The following is a 24,806-nucleotide window of genomic DNA, read 5'->3' as shown; positions in this document are numbered from 1 at the left end:
CTGCCGTTGCTGCTCAATTAATTACCTTTCCCTTGTTCTCCGGGATATTGAAATTCCGAAGGGCTATGAAACCTGCCCAGCTGTCTTCTCCGAACGGATCCGCCTCCTCCAACCCGGCTCCCGCTGCCCAGCTGGGCCCCAGCCCCCTCCAGAGCACTCCCTGGGGGCCCTAGAGCCCCACGGCCACGGAGCCAGGCATAATCAGCTAATTAGGGACTCAGAAGGAGCTCAGAGCCTCGGTGCCAGGAAAAGGGGCCGCGGGGTTAGGGAGGCAGCGAGGAGCCCAAGAGACATCAGCTAAGCCTTCTTTTATGTCCTCAGTCAAGTAATTCCCAGGACGGGTGGAATGGTTACACTCTGCCCGCGTTGCCCTGGGCCTGGGCCCAGGAGGCAGAAGAGGTGGATTTGGGGAAGAGGAGAAGAACCGGAGGCAAAGAACTGAGGCAGGAGGCAGAGGCAGGCAGATGCACAGCAGGTGAAACAGTGCGGAGGGAGGAGAGACGGGCCCGGACGGATGCAGAGGTGGACTGATGCGTGTGCAGTGCACACGGTGGAGGGAAAGACCAACACACAGAGGCAGAGAGAGAGCAAGCCACCTCCGCACCATCCTCTGCCTCTCTCACCCCTCTACCATCCACCCAAGCCCTCCTCCTCCAGGAAGCCTCCCTGCTTCCTCCCACAGCCATGAAGGGGAAGGCAACCCAGGACTGATCTGGGTCCCAGTCTGGGCTGGGTGGTTTAGAGGCAAAACAGCCTCTCTGGGCCCACACCTTTAATGCCAGCACTCTGGGAGGCTGAGGCAGGAAGACTGTGAGGTCACTCCCTGGCAAGGAAATCCTTACTTCGTCCCGTGCCCTATACCACACCCCTGCCTGTTCCCTGCTGTCTCTTCACTGAGGCCTAGGGGTACGACTAAGGCCCATGAGGGTGCGCTCCCCCTCTCTGCTGTAAGGTCGGGAACCCAGCCGCAACCTCTGCTCCAAGGGAACCTGGGCAGCAGCCTGGCAGGGGAGGCCCCTCGGGCCACAACGAGGTAACAGGAGGAGATGCCCCTCCAGACAGGGCTCTCCCCTCGAGGTTCAGGGTGCTCCGCCAACAGAGCTGTCAGCCCAGCTCGAGTAGAAACCAGCAGACGCATGCCAGCTTGCTGGGGCTGCCCGTGGCGGAGGGGGGCACTGAGGATATGGGTGCCGGGCTGCGGCCTGGTCCCCCGGGTTCCACACTCTCTGGTCTGACGGGTTACAGAGGGCGCTGAGGGACCAAGAGGAGCCATCTTGTGCTCCTGCCACTGCCAATGCCAACTAGTCGGGGCAGAGTGGGTGCCGGGGAGCCTGGGCCAGGCAGCAGACAGCTGGACTGCCAAGGTCACAGCTGCCAGCCAGTGTCCCATGCCTGTGTCTCCTGACCATGCGTCTGCCTGCAGGAGGGGCTATGGCTCAGTCTCCCCTCTGACCCCGGCTGGTCCCTCCCGGGCCTAGTGGCCGGGTGAAGGAATGAGTCAGTCAGTCAACACCAGTACCAGGAGGCCCACGCCCACGCCCGTCTATGCGGCAGATCTCAGCCCTTGACCCTCGGCACTGCCTGAACCTGGCCCGACCCCACGCACCTGTTCCGCAGCCCCAGCTGCTCTTCCTCCCCTGTCCCCCAGTCAAGTCTCACCAGATACCTGGCCAGATGTTCTCCGTCCACCCACCTCCAGCCCATCTCCTCTCCTTTCCCCAGGATCTGCCAAGGACAGAGAGCCCGAAGTCCCAGGTGTGTCCAGGACAGGGGAGCTCCCAGCCGTTCATTTCTGCCACCAACCGCTAACAGAACACCCACTCCAGGGAGTTCAGTAGAGGCCCAGTTCTTCTTTCTCCCAGATCCCATCTAGGACCAAGCTCCCCACAGTCCTGAGCAGGAACCCCAGTCCCAAGGCTGACAGCCGGACTGTGAGTCCACAGCTGGAACTTGGGGTGTGGCAGCCAGAAGCAATGTGGCCAGGGCCTGGGCCCCCACAGTAACTGCCCTGGCTTCTGACTGGAGGCAAATATACCTGGAACAGGATCAGGGAAGCCAGGTGCAGTGCCACAGGTTTATCAGCCAGAATTCTGGAGGCTGAGGCAGGAGGATCACAAGTTTGGACCCAGCCTGGGCCACTTAGTCACTTAATAAGATTGTCTCAAAAAATAAACTAAGGGCTGGGACTGTAGCCCAGTGTGAAGATCGAAAGTTCAATCCTCAGTAATGCCAAAGAAAACAAAAACATAAGGGGACTCAAGAGCTTCCTCCCTCACCCCCTCCCCAGCCCGCTCCTCCATGCTGTCTCCTTCCCTTTACCATCAGAGGCGTGGCCAGGACAGATGCTACAGTGTGGCCCAGAAGGACTGATCTTGATGTGTGGGTCCCCACTTATCCTGGACAAAGTTGAGAACCATGCATCTAATCCAGTCCCTCTTCCTATACTGTGCAAGTAGGGAAACTGAGGCCCAGGTAACACAGAGGGCTTACGGCACAGCTGAGATCAGAACGTGTAACCCTTGACTCCCAACTGAATCTTCCTGGTTGACTGTGCTGGGGCTTTGCAGCCTACGCTGGTTGTTTGGTTCTGTGGTTGAACCCAGGGTCTTTGTACATTGAACCCAGGGTCTACTGCACATTGAACCCAGGGTCTTTGCACTGAGCTACTTTCCTGGTCTTTTTTAAAATTTTAAAACAGTGTCTTACCAAGTTGCCCAGGCCAGGCTTGAACTTGCAACCCTCCTGCCTCAACCTCCCAGACGGCTGGGATTACAGTCACGGAGCACCATTCCCGACCTCTGCGGAATTCTATATGGCAAACTCCATCCACTCCCCGCAGATTTGCAATCAATAGCCCCGGTTTCACTTTGCCCGGTACCCGTTCTCTAGCTTGCCATCTAGTGGCGAAACTGAGAGCTGCAGGCTACTGTTGAACACATCCCAGGGCGGACACAACCCTAAAGTTGGCCGGACTAGGGAGGTTTCTGGGAAACTCGTGTTTAGAAAGAGAAGACACCCACAGCAGCCCTGCAGGAAGCAATTCTAGGAGCCCATACCCCCTCCCAAGTCATTCATTCCCCAGTGACTCTGGGAGAGGCAAAAGCAAAGCACAGTGTGGACCAAGGGACCTCAGAGATCCACGGGCTCTAACAGCGTCTGGCTCCTGGTGATTAAAGGGATGGAGGACGGGGATTTATCTTACGGTCCCTTCCAGTGGACACCCAATGGAGTTCCGGAAGTTAGCACTACAGCCTCTCCCGGAGAACCCTGCGCTCCTCGAGGTGGGGCTGCTGCGGAGGAATCAGGGCCTCCCAGGGGGGCCGTTAGCAGGGAGAAAGCCCTGGGGACAGGCGAGGCTCCTCTGGCTTTGTGGGTGCACAGCTTCTGTAATTGCAGCCTCCAGAGGCGGGGACGCTGGGCTTGCGGCTGATCCTGCCCTTCTCCAGAGAACGGGCGGGCTGGCACTGGGGACAGGGAGTGACCTCCACAGCCAGGAGCCGCTTAATGAGCTCCGCACACAACGGGAGAGTGGCCGGGCCACAGAGGAAAGGAGAGGCACAGGCGCCAGCACACTCCCACGAGGGCACCGCAGTAACAAGGACACGTGACAGGCGCAGGCACACCCCACAGGCACATCCCCCGTGCGTGCGCACACGCACACATGTGCACACTCGCACACACAGGCATCTTCACATCTGCACACCCCACATGCACAGACACACCCTCATGTGCACACTCACGTGCACACACCCTCCTATACACACTCTCGCACATGCACCTGCCACATGCACACATACCCTCACACATGCACACGTGTTCTCCCACAGACACACGCAGCTCCTCGCCCCCACATGCAGAAGCACAGAAACCACCCAGACAGCATGTGACCCGAGACCCTAGCGTCTGTCCTGCGCCCCGCCCCCACCCCTCGCACAAACCCCTCCCACTGCTGTTGCCCGGCTGCCCAAGAGCTGCACCAAGGCTCACAGTGCAAGCTCCAGGTTCTCAACACCCCCGTAAGGCCCTCAGCACTGCACACACAGCCCTGCAAACTGACAGGCCTGTGGGTCCCACCACCAGGAAGGTGAGACAGCAGTGCACATGGCTATCTCCTGAGGGACAGAAACGGGGAGTCCTGAGGTGGGTCCCAGGAGAGGCCAGGCCCCCTGCTCGGCACCCTCACTGCTGGACCCCACACACACCCCGAGTTGCCCACGCCCGACATGAGATAACTGTCCAGACCCCAGCCGGGCCCGGAGCGCCTTCTCCATCATTCCATGCCCAGCCTCCACATCCCCCACCCGTCACCCAGGGGGTCCTCTGTGCCCTCCATGCCGTGTGTCCCCCCGCTAACCTCTCCCACAGCTGCCATGGTGCTCAGGCACACAAGACCATCATCGCCCAGCCCTGTTCTCTCCATCCAGGTGCCCTTGCAGCGCCCAGCTCTGGCCCTGCCCACTGCCCAGCCAACCCAAAGGCTCCAAGGGGCTCAGCTCAGACTCCACCTCCTCAGGGAACTCGAGTCACCTGGCCGGTCCCCCACGCACCCCACCACCGCCGGCTGAGCACTCGAAGCCTTGTGGTTCCCCCGCGGGACGGCTGTTCTGCGCACTCGCTGGGCGTGCACGTCACACATTTGGGGGTGCCTCCTCACCACCTGGCACAGCTCTGGGTGCTGAGAAGATCAAGTCCACCTTCTGGCCCATTTCTCAGTAAAGGCAGGTGGGGCACGAGGGACAAGAACACGCATGGCAGGGGAGAAGCTCTGGTTAGAAGCTTGGCCTCTGCCATGGATCTGCTGGGTGACCCGGGCTGGGCATGGCCCTTTCTGAGCAGCTTCCCTATTTGTTAGGTGGGGAAAAGGTACTTTTTGAGCCAGAGGGTCTCTAAGGAGCCTTCTGGGGCTCTCGGGACCCCCTGGGGTTTCCCACTGTGTCAAGATGGGCCTGTATGTGCCACCTTGAAACCTGGCCCCAGGGCCTCTGTACCAGCTGCCCCAACTCTGCACACAGCAGGAATCAGGCCACCCTTGGGCCCCGGCCCGCTCCAGCCTCTTCCTGGTCACCCTGCTCCACACGTGCGCTGGACCCTGCCCAGGCTCTGCAAGCCAAGTCAGGCCTGCCCGCCAGGCAGGAGGCAGAGAGCGGCGGAGAGGAGCAGGGTGGGGCTGGAGGGGGGGTGGGGCCTGCGCTGACTGCAGGGAGGGGTCAAGGTGCACATGGGGAAACTGAGGCTCAGGCAGGGAAGAGGAGCAAGAATCCAGACCAAGCCAGGGAAAGAGCCAGACACAAGACAGAAAGAACTCTGCTCGCATCGCTGTCTTGCCTTGGAATTGCTCTGTGACCTTGTGGGGGCCACGTACGCTCTCTGGAGGTCGCACAGGCTGATGAGAGGATTAAATCAGACATCAGTTTGCCAAGTGCCTGGACCACGGCGGTGCTTCACACTGGGCTGCTGTCCTTCCCCAAAAGGGCAGAAAGTCCCCTGAAGCCAAGATCCTCCTCCTCCCCCTCCCAGGTCTCCAGGCCACATGGGGTAGTGGGCGGCTGGGGCCCCAAATGGCCCCTGCAGCCGCTGTTCCCCAGAAGTGGATCCTCAGTGGGCGCCTGTGTCTTCAAGTCTCCAAGTCTGTTTCCATTTCTAAGTTGAGAACAGCTCACCCCACCCACCCCGGGGCAACCGTGAGGCTCACAAGAACTGGAGATGCAAAAGGGATAATCCTGGGCAGACATCAGGGCTTACGGTGACAAGATGACCTCTCTTAACACTGGGGGTACTGGGTGGATGGATTAGATGGAAGGAGGGAAGCAGGGAAGGATGGATGGATGGATGGATGGATGGATGGATGGATGGATGACAGATGGACAGACAGACAGATGGGACAGACAGGTGGATGAGTAGACGGATGGGTAAATGAGTGGATGGGTGGATGGGTGAATGGGTAGATGGGTGGGTGGCTGGATTGATGGATGGACAGATGGATGGGATGGACAGATGGACGGATGGACGGGATGGACAGGTGGATGATGGATGGACAGATGGATGGGATGGACAGGTGGATGATGGATGGATGGATGGATGGATGGATGGATGGGACAGATGGACGGACAGACGGACAGACGGACGGATGGATGGGACAGGCGGGTGGATGGGTGGATGGATGAATGATTGGATGGATAAATAGATAGGTGGCTGGGTGGCTGGGTAGAAGGAAGGTGGGAGGGAGAAAGGGAGGAAGGGAGGGAGGGGTAAATAGATGGGCGAGTGGGTGGACACACAGAGGGGTGAGTAGTACATGGCTTGTGGGTAGGTGGGTGACAGAGCTCAAGTCAGCACAAGTAAGGGATCAGGACTCACTGCACCCATAGAATGCTGCACCCCGCTCACGCCAAGCAGCTGTGTGCCCCCCACAGTCTGAGAAGTCCATTCCAGAGATATCTTTTTCCCTGAACAGTCAGACTCCCAGGATAATCCAGGTTATTCTGGATCTCAGGTCTCAGGCCGCCCTGCAGTGTCTTTGCGCCCAAATGCAAGACCACTTCCATCCAGGCACAGCAAGCGCAGGAGTGAATGAACTGGGTAGCCAGGTGGGCTGGGGGTGGAGCGGGGGGCAGGGAAGGGCGACTCACTGGGTACACGGTTGATGGCTTTGAGGGGCCTCAGGACACGCACAGTGCGGATGGCTGACAGGTTGATGTTCTGAAGGTCCAGGGAGTACTCGACCATCCTGTGGAGAGAGGGGACCGAGTGAAGGGGTGCAGACGTGACCTGCAGGGGTCTCTGGCCACCCCGCCACCCCACACCCACTCAGACAGTGTGGCCTCAGAGAGTTTGTGGCCGTGGCCATCCGCCTGGGCCCCCATGTCCCCCTCTGTAAATGGGGCTGGTGACAGCCACCACCGGCTGTGGGGAGAAGCCCACAGACACAGTGGGGCAGAAGGGGTGGAAGGAACATCCATCGGCCACCACTGCGAGGCCGGCACTGGGCCGGGCAGCCCCTGCCCTTCCACCCTGTCCGCCTCACCCCCAGCTCGTGTGAGCCCTGACTTCTACAGCTTCTCCCACACTGCCAGCCCATCCCATTACACCCATTCCTGAGAGGAGAATGGAGGCGCTGAGGGGTCCCCCAGCTGACTCCTCAGGGACTGTCCATCCCGGGCACATCTGGAGCTACTCCTTGAGCCCCTCACCAGCCCCAGGAGCCTATCAAGCCCGGGGCCGAAGCCCTGACCTGCAGGGGAGAGCACAGGCTCAGAGAGGTGGCTTTCTGTGCCCTGGGTCCCCCAGCAAATGGGCAGAGATCTGAGCTCAGAGTCCCACTGGGCCTGGCGCTGCAGCCAGGAAAGTACAACGCTGCACTTCGTGGGTCCTCAGGGGGACCCGCCCAGCCCAGGGCTTTTGCCTACACTGTCCCTTCTGCCCAGAGGGACCTCCATGTCCCGCTCATGCCTGAGCTTTTCAGCAGGTTCCCTGGAATCCCCAGAGCCTCTCACCCCTGCCCCAGGAGCACCCAGGCAGACAGGGAGAGGAAGGCAAAGACCGCAGGCCCTCAGCACCGCCCTGGTCCTTCCCACCCTCCCCAGGCAGCTGCCACACCCACCCACGCCCCGCAGCCTGCAGCCTCCCCGGGGGTCTCCCCAGCCATCCCGGGGGTTCTCCACAGTCCCGTGTTGCTCTCAGATCTTACCTGCCCCCTGCTATGCGCCCCCACTGAGGCACAGCCCCCATACGCACACGGCACGGACCACCAGCCCTCCCCCTGCCCGCTGGGCTCCACCTGTCCCTACGTCAGCGCTAGCGGGAAGCAGAGACTGTCCTCACCGCCTGCAAACCTGTCCCTGTCCCACCCCCTCCTGCCGCGCGGAGTGTGATTGATTGAGCAGAAGCTGCTTTTCCTGAGATGCCCCTGTCCCGCCCCCGCTCCCCTCCACCTGCACACAACTGTCTGTGCGGGCGCGCGAGCGCGCGCGCACACACACACACACACACTCCTTGGACACCATCATGCATGCACACACACTCCTACTCAGCCCAAATTCAGACAAGGGTGACCCAGAAAGTGACAGACTAGAACCTGAGACAGAGACCTGGGGGACCCAGGAGGGAGAAGGTGGAACAGGAGGGGGCAGGGGCCCTGGGGGCGCAGCGAGGGAGTGGGGCCGGCTGAGGATTCCGTGTGTGGGTGAGCCAAGCTGTCATCTTTGTATTTAGTAGAAAGAGTTCTCCAGGGAGACACGTGTGACAGAGGCGCTGTGGGGGTGGCGCGTGAGCAAGCACATACCGGGGCTCGCTTTGACACATGCACATCCGGGGCCTGGGGAGCCCCCTGCACCGGCAGCCAAGCCCAGCTCCACCCCCCCCCACACACACACACACACAGACCCTCCTCCTGCGGCCAGGTTCTCTGGATCCTGCCAGGCATGGGCACCAGCTCCGCCCCCCAGGGTTGGGTGCACCCTGCTGGGCACACTGGGGCCCCCACCCTCACTGGGCCCATCCATCCATGCCCTGTGTCCCAGGGCCCAGAGGGCATCCCGCCTGTGCTAGCAGTGCCTACAGGGACTTGTGCCCAGCCGGTGAAGCTCAGGGTAGAAATGAATGGGTGCCCTATAGACGTCTGGAAGACAGGACTGACCACGCACCCAACACTGCCCCAGTGGCCTCCTGTGTCACCCCATTTGAGATCCCCATGCAAGGGTGGCCCACTCCCCCTGCCCTGCCCCAATCTCTTTCCATTCGTCCTCCACCAGCACAGGTCCTGGGCACAAGCTCAATGTGGAGGTCTCAGGATAACCCTGTCTGTCCTCGACTCCTGCCCCACACTGCCCTGGGGCCAGTGGCTCTTTGAGCTGGAGACAAGGCTGCCCTGTGCAGTCTAGGCATCCTGATGAGAAACGGTGTTTGCTGGCATTCTGCATTTCTTCACAACAAGGGGTGGTGGAAGCAGCTGGCGAGGGGTTCCTGCGTGAGATATGGGCTGCAGCTGGGTGTGGTGGAGGCCCGGCATTGCTCAGGTAGTAAACTCTGGGGTCTGAACACCTCCTAGACTCCCCCTTGCCAGGGGAAGCCGATCAGACCCCCAGGCTCCTGCCCAGACTGGCAACCCCTGCAGAAGGACCTGAAACAGTCACCACCTGGCAGCGCACTGGGAACACCCAAAGACTCAGAATTGGAACAGATCCATGAGGGGCAGTCCTGGAGTCCTTTCCTTCTCCCCAGCCCTAACCTTCCAGGTCTTCAGGCTGGAATGTGCTTTGCAGGGTCTGCTGCAAAAATTCCTGAGACCTCATCGGTTGCCACCCTCAGGTTCCCCAGTGAAAAGTACCCCCTAAAGAAAATTTCTTGTAGCATTTAGTGTCGAGGTCTTAGCTCTGAGCTTCCTGGCAGCCAAGTGGAAAGGGGAAATGTGATGTTACTAAGTCCTTAGAGCCTGAAAGATCTTGACACTGTGAATTCTTCCTAAGTCCATTTGCCCAAACATTTCTCCTAAGTCTTAACCATCCTACATTTCATGACCCTACCAGGGTGCTTTGCTGTAGCTTATTCCCTGTCTGGGGAAGGAAGACAGGGTGGAAATGCACATGGTAAACCGGAAGCACTTAGTAGTTGCACAGTGAAGAAGCCAGTGGTTCTCATTTCTCTCTGACAGGACAAGGACAGGAAAAGTGACACTAGACAAGTGTGGGGAGATGCCAGGAAGAACAGGAGCTGCCAGTTTAATTCTCTGCCCTGGGAACCTCACCATCCTGCTGGAGACTTGTGGCAATAAGCCTACCCTGGGACAGCCGCTGACAGCTGGGCTACCCGTCCTAGACTGTCACCAGCCCTCTCTCCCGACAGCTGCAGCAGCTTCCCGCCTGCTCTGCTTCCCACTTCCTCATCCCTTAGCCATGCACAGTCAGCACAAACCTTCTAGAAACTCAGTCTGCGTCACTCCCCTCCTCTAACCCTCCTTGGCTCCCGAATGCCCTTAGAAAAAAGCCCAAGCCCCTGACCTCAGCCTCTAAGGCCCCGCAGTCTGGCCTCACGCACCTGCCCCGGCCTTGCTCCTACCCTGAGCCCAGACCCAGCAGGCCCCCTGAGCACAGCCTCCTCCTCCAGGGAGCCTCCCCCTCCCCACACCGGTCACGATCCGCTCTGCTCCAGCTCCCTCTGAACCACTCAGACTGCACAGCCTGCGCCAAGGGCACAGGGACAGGTGTTTACTGGGGGGTGAGCCCGGGAACCACAGGGGGTGGGGGAAAAGCCAAGGGACAGGTGGTCACCGGGAGGTCACCACATGGGCTTCCAGTGCGAGGGCACCCAGGGCCCTGAGAGTCTGTGCAGAAGGGGCCTCAGATCTGGACCCTCAGAGGACGGAGACAGTTCTCACCAGCCCCGAGGGCAACGGGAGGCTGCCAGCGGCCAGGGCACCATCTGAGGGCAGGAGCCACCCGCTGGGGTGAGGGGGCCGGGCTCCAGCAGCACCCCATGCTGGGCGGCCCCGCCCCCTCTACCTCAGGCCTTCACACGCGCATGCGCACACACACACACACACACACACACACACACACACACACACTTATCACCACCCCCAGCAGGTACTCAGTGCCTACTGTGAGTAATGCCTCCCCCTTTTGGCCAAGGCCACCTGTGAGGAAGAAAACCATCTTCCCCTCCTCCTCCTCCTCCCGCCCTGAGGACAGTGTGGGTGCTGGGTCCCCAGGCCCCGCTCCGAGAAAGACAAGGTAAGGTAGGGGCCGCTGAATGGGTGACGAGCCACCCGGCTGACTTCCCTTACGCCCCAAATAAGACATCGCTTTCAGGAGTGAGAAACTAATTCCTAATTACACATTCACTTTATCACGAAGCTTCAGTGCTAAAAGTCTAAAAAAAAAAAAAAAATCAACAAAACCCCCACTACCTCCTGGCAGTGCCTAATTAGCTAGGTAATTTGGCTTTAAAGCAGCACTTCCGTCCTGTAACCAGCACGGGAGGGGAGGGGTTGAGCTCAGTTCCTGCTGGGGGCCAATGGGATAGGGTTTGATGAGGCGTCCTGAGCCAGGAGCAGCAGGGAGGTGACATCAGTTTTTGGAGAAACTTCCCTGGTTCCTGCTGCAGAGCCCCTCCCCAAATCCTGGCTCCCGGGAGAGGCTGGGGGACCTAGGCTCTGTCAGCCAGTGGACACTGTCCTGGCCGAAGCAGAAGGATTTCCTGAGTCCTGGCTATCTGCCAAGGCTCACATACCTTCCCTCGTGTCAGCTCCCAAAGTCAGACTATGGCACCTCCTGCAGCGGAGGAAGCCTAGGCTCAGGAAGAGCCCCAAGGGACACGTTCAGGTTCAGGGGCTCTGGAAACAACTCGTGAGTCACCCCTCTGCCCCTGCTTTATCAGTCACCAGCTCCGGCCTCCTTCTGCCTCACCAGCGGCTCTGTCCGCTGGCCAGGTGACCGGAAAGCGTGAAACACACTGCAGTTTCACCGCTGCCCAGTTCACGCTGGCCCGAGAATCACGCGATGCTGTCTAACCCTCCTGCAGGTCGTGCGGCCGACCGGAGTAAGTGGATGCGGTAAGAGCCGAAGAGAGCCCGGCTGAGCCGTGGCCGCTCTCCGACCTCATACCCAGCACTGCCTGGCATGAACCCAGGGATCGGGGCGTCTCCAGCCCAGAGAGCACCAGGCTGTCTCAGCCTCCCCGCTACCCGGAGCACCCTTGTGCGCCTCCCTCTGCCCAGCCCTCCCAGAGGTGAGCTCTGCTGCCTTCCACCGTGTCCCCTGTGCTCTGAAGCCACCCTGGCTGGGAGGCAAGTTCTGTCCGAGTCCCTGCTCCTCGGGGCTGCCTCTGATTCCAGCTGGGTCTCCGGCGCCAGGCCCAGGCGGGCTCCTCACGTGAGCTTGTCAGACAAATAACTTAAGGGGCAAGATCAGAAAAAGAAGCAGGAAGCTGACAAGAGGCAGCATAAAATGACTGGCTCCAACATCTTTCCAGGAAATACCCCGCCCAGGGGATGCTTTCTGTGTGTTTTGCCGATAAAAATAGGGTGTTTCCTCAATCTTTGCAAGAAGCCCACGGGGGCTTTCTTAAAATGTGATTTAAGATGTAGCTAATAGAAGGGAAGCTGGAGAGGCTGGGAATCACAGATCATCTGTCAGGAGGCAGCTGGGTGCTGACTCAGGCTTGTGCTGCTTGATAACCGGAACACAGCCTTCGAGGACATCCTGGCACCTGGCACGTAGTAGGTGCTTAGGGGAGAGAGGTGGGAACGAAAGGGTGGAGAGGATTAGTGAATAACAGCACTGAGCCTTGACTGTGGCAGCACCCTACGATTTACGGATCATTCAGTCACTGCTACCTGAATGCCTGTGTACCCCCAAAATCCCTAGGTTGAAATGCTAACCCCCCAGGGGGTGGCACTGGGCCTTGGAGCCCTTGTGGATGAGATTAGCACCCTTCATGGAGAGACCAGAGGGGCTCACATACCCCTTCCTCCTGGGAGATGCATGCATGAGTTTGGCTCTCCAAACGCACCTGGATCTTCGACTTTTATCCTCCAGAACTGTGAGCAACACATTTCTTTAGCTAGGCATGGTGACTTATGCCTGTAATCCTAGCACTCGGAAGGCTGAAGCAGGAAGATCACTGCAAGTTCGAGGCCAGCCTGGGCTACATAGTGAGTTCAAGGGTACAGCCTGAACTGCGTATCAAGACCTTGTCTCAAAAAAACCAACATAATAATAATAATGATAATAATTAATAATAATAATACATTTCTTTAATTTATAAGCCACCAGTTTATGGTACTTTGAACAGACCAAGAGACAAGTCCTTCCAGCACAAGAGAAGAGAGCTCCTGAAGCCCACCTGATTGATAAGGGATCTGACACTCTGAAACCAAGTCTGGCCAAGTTCAAAGATTGCAGAGCATTTGGAGAACGAATACCCAGGTGTTCTCCGGGCTGAAGGAAGGGCTGCAAAGAACCCAGGCAGGTGGGAGCCAGGGCAGCCCCTGGACCCAGTGGCGGGAGACCCTGGACCTTCTCCCTCCTAGCCCCCATCTTGGGCTCGAGATGCCCCTTATATACAGTCAGCCAGGTAATCTTGACCATCAGACAAACAATGAGTAGCTATTTTGTGTGTGTCTCCATAGCCCCTGTGCTGTCTGCCTCCCGTGGAGGTTGGGACCAGTCCTGGCACCATGGCTGGCGGGCCCGGGTGCTGGGAATCAGCAAGTGAGATGGTGGGTGAACTTCAGGTTCTAGCAGAGTTTGGGGGAGATGCTCCTCTCAGGGGACTCACGGTCTTCGGAGGTTAGGTAAGGCTCAGTTCTCAGGAACAGACCCACTGCGTTATTTTGGCCCTGAAAAGGTGGCACCACTCGCATCAAGGAACACGGGCTGCGGGTGAGCCGTACCTGGGCAATTCCAGATCCCACCCGTGTATCGGCCATGTGACCTGGGGCAGGCTCTCTCTGAGCCGCCCGCATTTCCTCATCTGTAAAACAGGTGTAACAACCTTAACCTCTTGGGACTGTGACGTGGTAACAGCATTAAGGATGTAAAGGAGCCCAAGCCATCAGTAAACATTACCTCATAGTGTATCACTTAAACTGCGGTTTCTGCTTGACCAGGTTCCATTCTGTACTCCAAGGGGAGCCAGGCCTGGGTTTTTCCACTCCATCCTCCCAGGCTAGGAAGTATCCGAACGCAGGCTGACCTCACACCCTGCCAGGAGTGGGTCTTGACCTAGGTGTGGCCACTCAGAACTCTGTGTAACACCCCAGCCCATCGTGCAGATCTCCCAGAGTTGCCACGTTCCTCTCCTCAGGGATGAGCACATGCCCCGGGTCAGCCAGTCCAAGCCCAGGAGGCTCAGTTCAACCCTGGTGGAATGGCTGGGAAAGGAAAGGTGTCTTTCTGCATTGCATGGTGTAGGCTGAGCCTGGAGCTGGCTGCTGCCACCCTGCTGTGGAAAAGAAAGCTTCAGGGACACTAAGTCAGCACAGGAGAATGAGCAGAGACATGGGAAAGGGGTGCACAGTCTGGTGATGACTCAGGATTCTGAACCAGAAGGTCCTGAAGCCAGAGACCTCTCGGCTGCTCATAAAGGAGATGGTAGACTGCCTTCAACCGGCCCGGCATTCCTTCTCATAGCGCTCCAGAGTCCTGCCTGACTCATGCCTGACTAGTGTTTGGCTCCTCAGCGCGTGGCCTGAGAGTCTCTGGTGACTACCCCGCTTCCCCCATGGCGGCTACCATCCTGTTTCCATGGAAACAGGCCTACGCAGTGACCATCACCCTCTCCAGCCCTGCTCCACATGCAAATGTGAAAAACATTCATATGAAGATTCCCACTGGAACCTTCCCAGGTCCGTGCCCACCCAGCGCAGCTCAGCTTAACGAAGACGACTCTGAGCACCTTCTCCTCACTGCTCTTGGGTGTCTCACACAACAGGAAACCAACATGGATGGGAGTTTCCCCCGCTGGGCCCAGGACCAGGCTCTGGGGACTCCAAGCTTATGACTATTCTCAGCCCCGTCCTCAGAGGGCAGACAGCCCTGTAGATCCCAGGAGAAATCTGGGTATGAAGTCCTGGGCCTCCTGACACCTGCAGTGATTCCCTGATCCACCCAGAGAGCACAGAGCCAAGCAGGCTGAAGGTAGATCGCAAAGGATTCTGGGAAGAGCCCCAGCCATGATCCTCTGGCCCCCAAACATGGCTGGGTTGCTGGCAGCGCCAGTGTCCATGAACTTTGCGCAAGCTGGTGTCTGGTTCTAGGTTTCCCAACAAAGCACAGCCCAACCAGCCCGTGCTCTGGAGCACTGACCCGGAGCCGCAGCTCGGCAGGAGAATGGATGAAGAAACTGAGGAGCAGGAGGGGAAAGTGGCAGCTCTGGGAGTTGCCCACCCACTGTGCGCTTTCTCTTCTCCCCATCCTGCCTGAGCCCGGAGAACAGCTCTCGGTGCTTTTAGCCAAGTTCTATCACGCTTTCTGCTTCCTCCGCTCCCTGCCGCTAAGGACGGCAATGAGATCCGATTCTGGCCACATGCACTGGGAAGGGAAGAAGTCTGGGAAGGAAAATGTTGTTTCCCTGATCCAAGTGGACAGGCACAGCTGGCGTGGCCCCGTCTCCCTTCACCCTTCCTTCTGCCTTCCATTTGCATTCGACACCCACGGCTTCAGCTGCCGCCGCCTTGTGACCACGAAAAGGCCTGGAAAAATCCCAAGGAAGTCAGCCCCATCCTGCAGGGCTCTCACAGTAACCAACCTGAGCACTTGGCGAGAAAAGACAGCAGGGGTCGGGCGGTGCCACTGTTGGGTGGCTTTCCCATGGCTTGCAGCTGGACGCATCCCTGGTGCGCCCCGCAACTCACACAGAACCAGGTTCGACTCCTAGCTCTGCCCTTGGGCAAGCCACCCTGTCACCAAGTGGCATCTGTGAGGTGGACCTGACCACAGCCCCACCCTCACGGAGCCCCTGTGCCGGTAAAACAAGGTGGTGCGCAGCTTCACGCTCCGCAAACCGCGCACGTTCCTATCTTCCGCCCCCGCCTGGATGGTGCCTTGGAGGGTTCAATTCCCCTTGTTTTTTAAAGCCCCATTAATGGGACACAGGGCCAATGGAACCTGCAGCTGGCAACCACAGAGGGGAGGTGCCTGGCCGGTGTTTTTCGAAAGCCCTACTCCTGGGTTGAGGAACAATTCTTACCGACTTTCAGCTTCCCGAGAGCCGGAAGAATCAGGCTGGAGAAGTGGTTCCCACATGTGCCTGTTAGAAGCCGCTCCTGGCGCCTGGTAAACCCTGACCCTGCCTCTCCTTCCTATCCTCTGGCCTCAGAGCTGAGCCTCAGGTTTCTGGGATCTCCGATTATGTTATTAATGACCACAGATATTCTTACACAGGGTCCCTACCGCCCTGCGAACAAAGTACTTCTGCCATCACAAGAATCATTCGGGTCCTGGGCGCAGACACAGTGGGTGCTCCCCAGGTGTCTCCCCCTTCCAGGGGTTCCCCACGTTTCAGCGCTCCCGATGAGGGGCTGCCACAAGAGTCCACTGAGCTGGCTTCTCCAGCTGTGGCCCTCAGACCATGGCGTCAGGGCCACCTGGATGTTTGGTTGAAATGCAGATTCCTAGGCTCTACTGTATCTGTTAGTTCCAGATCCCTGAGGTGAGACCCAAGGGTCTGCATTTTACCCGGGGCCCCAGTGATCCTGTTGCTTTCTGAAGTTTAAGGAGGACGGGAGGGGGGGGTCTGTGCCTGTGCTGGAGGGGGGGGCAGGGAGCTCCCCACCCTGAGCTGCACACTTGTCCTTTGGGAAACTGCCACCCCAATGCTGTCACAGCTGCAAATTTTCAAGGGCTTTCAGATTCAGAGGGTCTGCTGTCCTGCACTCATCCACAGCACCTACCCGGCCAGGCCCTGGGCGTGGGAATTCTCCAGCAAGCCTTCATCAGGGACACCCAGGTCGCCCACTGCTGGCAGCGGTCATCTCAGGTTTGCGGCTGGGGAGGAGGTAGATTTACCAGCGTGGTGCACACAGAGAGGTACAAAGATGAAGCGGAGTCCGAGCTCACCAAGGATGTAACTGAATATTTCATGAGCTCCTAATGGACAAGGGCCGGGTTGTGCACCTAAGCGATAAGATGGGAGGGAGAGGGGATTCCACTCCACCAGACTCGTGCTGACAAGGCGGGGCTGGATCACACCCTGGAGGAGTGGGGTGCTGGGCTGGCATCCTGGGCTGAGCACCCACAGGAAGCCAATGCTGAGAGTGGCTGGACTGGGACACCCTAAAAGCTGAAAGTAACAGCAATAAACACCAAGGTTGGCATTTAGATTTGAAGAAATCACCTGCTTTTATCCCAGGGTGAACAAATCCTTGGGGTGGCAAGGAGCGCCGCCACTTGAGAGTTACCACAGTCCTGCACCTCACGGTCCACTCCCTGTACCCTACAAGTCACCGTCCTCAAGAGGCTGAGATCTTGCTCCTCAGCCAGGGATGGGGACAGCATGACACAAACCCAGCAGGGGATGCTGGGGACTTTTCAATCAGAAAGTCTTACATCTGTCCCCTAAGCTGTGAGCTCCACGAGATCACGAGGGCATCTGTCTTGTTCCTCAGCACAAAGCCTGGCATGTCCCAGGTCTCCGGACGTGTTGACTTAGTGAATGAGTACGTGGATGAATGGTACCGTTGGGTAGGAGCCACTGGAAGACAAATCTCAGCTCGGGGAAAGAACTTCCCCGCACATCGGGCTGAGCCAGTCGGCAACTGGTGGCATCAGGAGGTCGTGCGTCTCCTGCAGTAGCAGCAGGGAAACAAGCAAGCCTGCTGTGACAGGCACACGGGTCACGGAGATGAGGCTGTGACCTCCAAGGAACCTTCCAACTCAAAGGTTGTGTCACCCTCGGGAGCTCAAAGAAGGAGCCAGTAATTTGGGGGAGGGGAGGGGCAGGGAGAAAGAAAACACCCTCAGGATGTCAGGCCTGTTACTCTGGAAACAGAACATTTATAGCGCAGAGCTTGGGGGGTGCTGCAGGGGATGGGTGAGCCAGGGGGCTGAGCTCTGGAGCTCAGGGTTGTGACTTGCCATCCTACCTCTCCACTCCCCGGACAGCGGGCATCAGGAGGACTCCGAGGACAGGTGTAGGTCTGGTTCACCTGAGTCCCCACCATCCAGCTCAGGGTGGGCAGCCGCACATTCATGACTCCAACAAACAAGGCTTTTGAGCCTCGCCCCCAGCCAGGCGGCCGCATGATCTGGGGGGCGTGAAGTGGAGTGAAAATCCAGGGCCCCTTGTCCATCCAGTAAGAACGTGAATGCATACGGTGCAGGCCGGCCTCGGACCCAGCCCCCAGTCCCATCCCACCTACCCCACCTCAAAGACCAGGAGCACACTTCACACTGAGACCTCCCGCAAGGCCAAAGCCAGCCCGGAGGTCCTCCTCCCTCTGCACAGCTCAGAGCCGGGAGCCTGCGGTCTTTATTCAAAAACAGGAGCAGACACGAGAAAGCTCCAAGCGATAGAGGAGGCACTTTAAGTCCAAAGGGGGTGCCGGGGGAGACTTGTGGGAGGCAGAAGGAAAAGCCAATAGACAAATGACTTCCCTGGGACAGGAGTTGGGAAAAATCATCCCAAAATTTGGAAATAAGGCAAAGAGCGGGCAGTATTTCTCACTGTGTCATTCTGGAGCATAATTTCACACACCTACTCACAGATTATTTCATTATCTAGGGGAATAAACCTTACTTAGGTCACTCTTTCCTGTTAATTAAAGGTCCAGAAGCCGTGAAATTACATGTTAACTTGTAGATTTTTATCTGGAAGAGATGCACACGGTTCCTGCTCAGCGGAAAAGATCTTTGCCCGCCACCAAAGGTTATGGTTTTATTACCTGTAGGTCATTAACCAGCTTTGATTCTCACCTCTCTCCCTGCCCACATTCTTTCCCGGATGCCTGCTTTCCTAATTCTACTGGTCCTTTCCTTAATGAGCTGAATAAATCTGTGACACATGTTCAAAGACTTGTGGGCAGATTATTTTTTTTAACTTTTGGAAATCACACTTTGACACAAGGTTACTACCAGATTCAGGAAGGAATCTGAGGAAGCCTAATTACCATCCAGAAGGAGATCTGAGTAAATATCACATCCATAAAACAACAACAGACACAAGCTGTTCTGAAAAACAAAAAAACCCAAGGACAGAGCCAGGCACGGTGGCACAAACCTATAATCCCAAAACTCGGGAGCTGAGGCAGGAGGATCGCCATGAGCTCAAGGCCAGCCTGGGCTACAGAGTGAGTTCAGGCCAGCCTGAACTGCATAGTGAGCTCCTGTCCAAAAACAAAACCAAACCAACCCAAGGACAAGGAAGACAGAAGAAAGCAGCGATTCCCTCAGAGGCAGAGGAGGGGCAGGGTACTGCTGGGAAAGTCACTGGCGACTCATAAAGCAGGAGAAGAAGCCCCTCAAAGAGAAAATATAGAGAGAAAAGGTAGAAAAGGGAATCTTCTAGAAGGAGAGAGTCAAGAATGGGAAACAGCCCAAAAAGAAATAAGAAGATCTCTGTCCTGAGCTGAATACACGAGTCTTTGTTCTGTAAGTTCCAGAGCTGCCCTGGAGAGAGGTCTGGGTTCTAAAGCTGAAGAGAAATCTCAGAAAGCTTTTAGTGAGGAAAAAGCCAGCTCTCTTCCCAGCAATCCGAATCGGTCCTGCCCTGGAGTCTCAAATCGTCCGCTCGCAGGCCACACACACGCCGAGAGCTAAGGCAGAAAAGTCACGCCTTGAAAATCAGGCAGACGCAGGAACTGTCCTTCCCACTCTGAGATCAAAGAGACGTGTTTGGACAGGCAAGACTGAAAATGACACTCTCCAATCTCCTTTTCTTTGAAAAACCACTCAAGTGTGTTCTCCAGCCAGACCAAAATGAGAGCACAAACGAACCTGACCAAGGGGGTGACGCAGCACCCAGCAGCTACCTGAAGCCGTCGACCTCCCAGTTAGGCCCAGATCCTGTGGACAACGTGGCTGTGAGACTGAACAAGGCTGTTAGGAAGGGGCGCTTGGAAGGGGCAAGGCATCTGAAAACACCAATGAGACAAGTCATCCCGCCTCAGCACAGAGCTGCGGATCCAGTGTGCTGGCTCATCCCAGTGGTCCATCCGCCTGGACTGAGAGACTGCTAGAGAGGTGCTTTCCTCCACCACGCCCCTGCACCACGAGGCTCCTGCCTGGGAGCCAGCAGGCCGAGGACTGAAATCTCTGCAGCTGTGAGCCAAGATACACCCGTCCTCCCTTAAGTTTCCCATATCAGTATTTTTCCCAGCAATGGGGAAGTTGCCCAGTACATTCAGCACATACCCGGGGTGACACCCCACATCTGCTGTCCTCCTCAGCCATGTGCAGACTGCTTCCTCTTCCCCTTTCTGTGGCAGTGTATACACAGGCACACTCATGCACATATACTAAGACCCACATACATGAACACACACACACACACACACACTACTTGCCCTCATGGCCTCCGGCCTTTCTCTTCCATCCTCACCCCTGCCATACTGACCCTCTGCTGGGCACAGCTAGTACCGGTTTGTCCTTCCACCCTTGCACGTCACCTCCTCAGGACAGCACCCAAGCCCGAGTCCACACCCTAGCTCTGCCAGCCTCCTGGGTTAAATGCACTCTGCAAACCTCAACGCTTTGCCCCAAGCAAGCCCTGGTCCCAGCACAGGAGGACACAGCCGCGGCGCAGCCACCCAACCAACGCCTGTCTCTGGCCGTGAGCTGGGCGGGACCGGCGAGACCTGGTTTCCCCTCCTCCTCACCCCGCACGTGGGGCAGCACCAACCCTTGATAAGACCCACTTTGTCCCGGGGTGGACGGATGCAAGGCTGGGTGCGAACCAGGAAACAGGAATACAGTGCAAAGTGGTGCCAGGATGCTCCGAGAGGCTAAGCTGTCACCTGGCCTTTCTGTGACGGTGGCAGGAGTCACTCTGCCGCCAAGGCCGGGCTCAGTGACCCTCTTGTCTCATGCAGTGTGTGCTGAGCGGAAGCACCAAGAGCTGGGCTCCGATCGTGCCCAATCTGCCCCCCACCTCCAGCTTGCTAGTGATCGGGCCGGTGATGATGACCACGATGCCAGCTAAAGTGTTCTGCGGCTCATTGTGACATAGCTCCTATTTCTACACGCATTTTAAAGATGAGGAAACAGGGGCTGGGGATTTAGCTCAGCGGCAAAAGCGCCTGCCTGGCAAGCGCAAGGTCGTGAGTTCGGTTCCCGGTACCGGAGAAAAACCAAAAAAAAAAAAAAAAAAAAAAAAAAGATGAGGAAACAGAGGCTTAGAGAGGCCAAGTGTCTTTCTCAAAGTCATACAGTGAATTAATTAGCCTAAAGCAGAGCCAATAAAGAGAGCATGTCTGTCCTGGCCCATCCTCCAGGGGGCGCCATTCCTCCCACTCCCAGGCCCAGGAGGTCCCCCCAGTGCCACACTGCTTCCTCATCACCACCCCAGGCTGTCTAACGACCTCTGACCTGTTCCACGCTCAACACCTACCCGGCCATAACAATGAAGAAATCCAGCCGGTTCCAGGTGTCCCCAAGGTAGCACTTCTTGCCAAAAATGCCCAGGGCCACCATCTTGAGCACCATCTCCATGGCAAAGAAGATGAAGATGAAGTCGTCAAAGACCTGTGGGGCAGGAGAAAGAAGCCAAAGGACACCATGAGGCTTCGGAGCAGGGCTCGGAGCCTGGAGCCACGGGGTGAGGCAGGGACACAGGTGTGGACGAGAGGGGCCCCGACAAAGACCCAGAACTCCTTCTCCAGGGTGGGGAGACCTCAGGGACCTGGGTCTAAGGCAGTCACTTCACAGATGAGGGCACGAGGCCCAGGACCTGCCAGGGTCATGCAGCCCGTTCTGTTGGTCCCCTAGCCCAGAATGACGACAGGGGACTCCAGCTGGGGCAGGGAAGGGTTTCCCACATCCTCCCGGGTAACCTCCAGGCACCCGCCTAGACTCTGGGTCCACGCCCTCTCTTCTGATTCTCTGAGGGCCCCTCACCTGCAGGATCTTGCAGCGGTCCGACAGGCAGTCCATGTCGTCACACGGCTGGTACATGCCCAGGGTCACGCAGTTCAGCAGGATCACCAGCATGCTGACACACTCAAACCATGTGCAGACTAAGTCAAGGAGACAACGGGGAACCGCGCCGTGCGGCTAGGGTGCGCTCAGGAATGTCCTGGGTCTCCCCCTTCCCACTCCTGCCCTGACACAGCAGACAGGCCACACGGGCCACACCCACGAGGAGACCCAACCCCCCCAAGCCACCACCCACCGATCCCCTCCCTGCCGCAGCCTGAGAACTCCACAGGAAGCCGGGGCTCCCAACAGGTGGCTGCAGAGACTGTCCCACCCCCTCTGACTGTCGCCACCTCCCTTCTCTGACCCGCTCTCCTTCCTGACCCTCCCCGCTCCATCTCTGCCAGGCCAGCTCTGGAGCCTGCAGAGGGCACAGCACTGTGGCCAGGACTGGTTGAACACCTCACCCTGCTCCTCTGCCATCACCCGCGCGCCCTGGGGAGAGCCCACAACCACACTCTGCCTGCTGCTCCCAGGCTGGTCCCAGACTGAACCAAGCCAGAGACTGTCCCTACGTCCCTGCAACCAAAGGACCTAGGGACAATCTTTTCAAAATTTAATTTTTTTTTTTTTTTTTGAGACAGTGTCTTACTATATAGAGTCCAGGATGGCCTTGAACTCACAATGTAATTCAAGCTGGCTTTGAATCTCAGCAATACTCCTGCCTCAGCCTCCCAAGTGCAAAGATTACAGGCATGCGCCACCACACCCAACTAGGGACAATCTCTTAATCCAGCATGGGCAGAGCCTCAGGGGTACTGGGAAACCAGGATGGGGGGCTCCCTCCTGAACCCCTGCTGCTGGACACCTCCATGCAGGGAGTACTGTGACTGTGTCCAGTGCTGCCATTCCACCCCCAGTCACAGAACTCAGAGCCCGAAGGGGGTCCTTCATGCCCCCCACCTGCTGGATGAGAAAGATGAACTCTGCTCAGACCCCCCAACTTCTGTGGCCCATCGTCACTGAGTCAGGGACCTCAGAAAATCTGTTCCCAGTTGAACGGAGCTCAAGTAAGGACTTCAGCCACACACAGCACAAATGACTAAAGTCAGACTCCTGGGTGAACTTCCAGACGAGGAAGCCTAATTGCACTTAGAAACGATGAGCAGAGCCAGGGGTGGGTTCTGCGTCTCTGTGAGGAGAGAGGCTCGCAGAGTTCGGCCCATGCTGCCTACACAGGCCCCTCCCTGACCCGGAACTGCGATGGGGAGCAGCTCATGTGCAGTGAGAGCTGCGAGACAAGGGACCAGGGCACCTAGTCTGCGCTCCCTTCCCAGACTGACCAGTCTGGGGTCCAGGCCAGCTCCTTCCATCTCTGGGCCTCTGAGACTCTCCCTACCAAGCAGGACCCTTCCCCAAGGAGCACTAAGCCCCAAAAACCACAGAGGCTCCTCCCCGCTTCTCAGCTTCAACCTGGAAGCCCTCACCATGCTGCAAGGCCCCAGCTCCCAGCTCCCGCTCGCCTGGCCCCAGCTCACACCTTCTAGCCTCACTGGCCTCCTGCTCCTTCATAGAGGCCTCAGGCACACTCAACCACAGGGCCTTTGCACATGCTGTCCGCTACCTGGAAATGCTCCCCAGGCCCTTCAGGGCTGGCCCTTTAACCTCACCTGCTCCCGGCTACCCTACCCATCTCTATTGGTCTCCTCCACCACTGCCTCTCCTAGCTTTTCATCTCTCCAAGCACTCATCACCCAGGCCACAACCAGCACATCCTGGTGACACAGTCATTGTCCCTGTCCACTGCTACAAACAGACCCCAGGGGACAGCAACTTTGCATTCAAGGCTGTAACAGTAACAGGCACCTTGTAGGAGCTCAATAAATGTTTATTGAGTGAATGTCGGTTCTAGGAGCCTTGGGGGCCCTTGAGTGTCTCTGAAGAAACTTCTGCCCTCAGCTCAGCCGGCAGCTCAATGGTGCCACCCTCGAGACCCCCCCACCCAGACGCCCTTCCAGGGGGATGAGCCCCTCCCTGCTGCGAGACTGACCTGGTTTCCATGGCAACTGCCCCTCCCACCCCGGGCCTCACTCACCTTGGGAGGAGGCCTTCTCTGTGCCTCATCCCCGCCCTGCTCCTTCCTGTCCCCCACCCCACTGCCACTCTCCTGCCACAGCCTGTAATTAATTCCAGTTGCTGCCAGGGCCCTCTTCCAGCCTGAGCACTGCTCCAGCAGCAGTTTCATCATTAATTAACTTTCTTGAAGTTCAAACGTTCTAATTACACAGCAAACGTCCCCCATCCTTCCCACTCCCCCACCTCACGCTCCCTCTGCTTCCAGCCGCGTCCTCGGTGCCTCTGCCCTTCCTGTGGGTCCAGGCTCAGAGTGCACCCAGCAGGGTCTCATAGGAGCCTGGCAGACTGCTGCAGCCACCCAGGGCCCTGAGCCCAGCAGGTCGGCGGGCCCATTTCACAGACACAGAAACTGAGGCACAGGGAAATTAGGGGCCTCTCCTGGGTCACAGCTTGGAAGTAGCAGACCTGAGATTTACCTCAGGCCTGCTGGACTCCAAGGCCAGTGCTCTCCTCTGTGATGTCCAGCCCGTCCCTGCCCTGGGCTTCCCCTTCCTCCTGGATGCTGCACCAGCCTCCTCTGGCCTCCAGCTCTGGTCTCTGCCCCAACAATGTGCCCACACATCTGCCAGCACCTGTCTCAGCCCGACGTGGGAGTTTGCAAACATCCTGCATGGACCCCTCCCGCCTGCTCGAGAGTAAGCTCGGCTCACAAACGAGGAAACCAAGACACCGAGGGGAGCAGATCGGCCCAAGGTCACCAGCTGCAAAGAGGCTCAGTGAGCTGCAAAAGCGGGCTGCTTCTCCTGCCCCAAGCTAGTCTGTCATGGCCAGATTAATCCACCTGAAATGCGGCTCTGATTAGTCCAAGCCTTCCAGGGTTCCCATCCCTACCCCATCCCTTGTCAGCCCCTGAGCCTGACACCACGGCCCCCTAGACTCTGACTCCAGGAACTCTTCTGGTCTAATCCCTTCCTAACCTTGGCAAGCACTGAACATCTTGCTGTCCCTAAGCACACACTTCAAAGACGCATTTCCTTCCCCCTAGGAAAACTCCTACTCATCCCTCACATCCTTATCCAGCTTCCCTTGAAGCACCTTTTACCTTTCCCAGGGCAGTGCTCAGCCTGCTCTCTGGAAGTACTCCCCACTGCCCTGGTCCACTGA

The 24,806-nt window shown here is 57.8% G+C and overlaps 1 protein-coding gene across 1 annotated transcript in view; it reads right to left on the bottom strand.

Annotated features, from left to right (window-relative positions):
• The window catches only part of Cacna1i (calcium channel, voltage-dependent, T type, alpha 1I subunit), a 97,835-nt gene that overhangs the window by 45,169 nt on the left and 27,860 nt on the right, over positions 1-24,806 (bottom strand). Inside the window, exons 3-5 of the mRNA XM_005379301.2 lie at positions 21,549-21,660; positions 21,043-21,176; positions 6,630-6,727 (exon numbers count right to left, since the gene is read on the bottom strand). Of these exons, the coding sequence (XP_005379358.1) occupies positions 6,630-6,727; positions 21,043-21,176; positions 21,549-21,660 (344 nt within the window). The remainder of the gene's footprint in view (positions 1-6,629; positions 6,728-21,042; positions 21,177-21,548; positions 21,661-24,806) is intronic.

The sequence above is a fragment of the Chinchilla lanigera genome, unplaced genomic scaffold (assembly GCF_000276665.1).
Source record: "Chinchilla lanigera isolate Chin_1 unplaced genomic scaffold, ChiLan1.0 scaffold00012, whole genome shotgun sequence".
Classification (NCBI taxonomy): Eukaryota; Metazoa; Chordata; class Mammalia; order Rodentia; family Chinchillidae; genus Chinchilla; species Chinchilla lanigera.
This window is presented reverse-complemented; position numbering and strand designations above follow the sequence as displayed.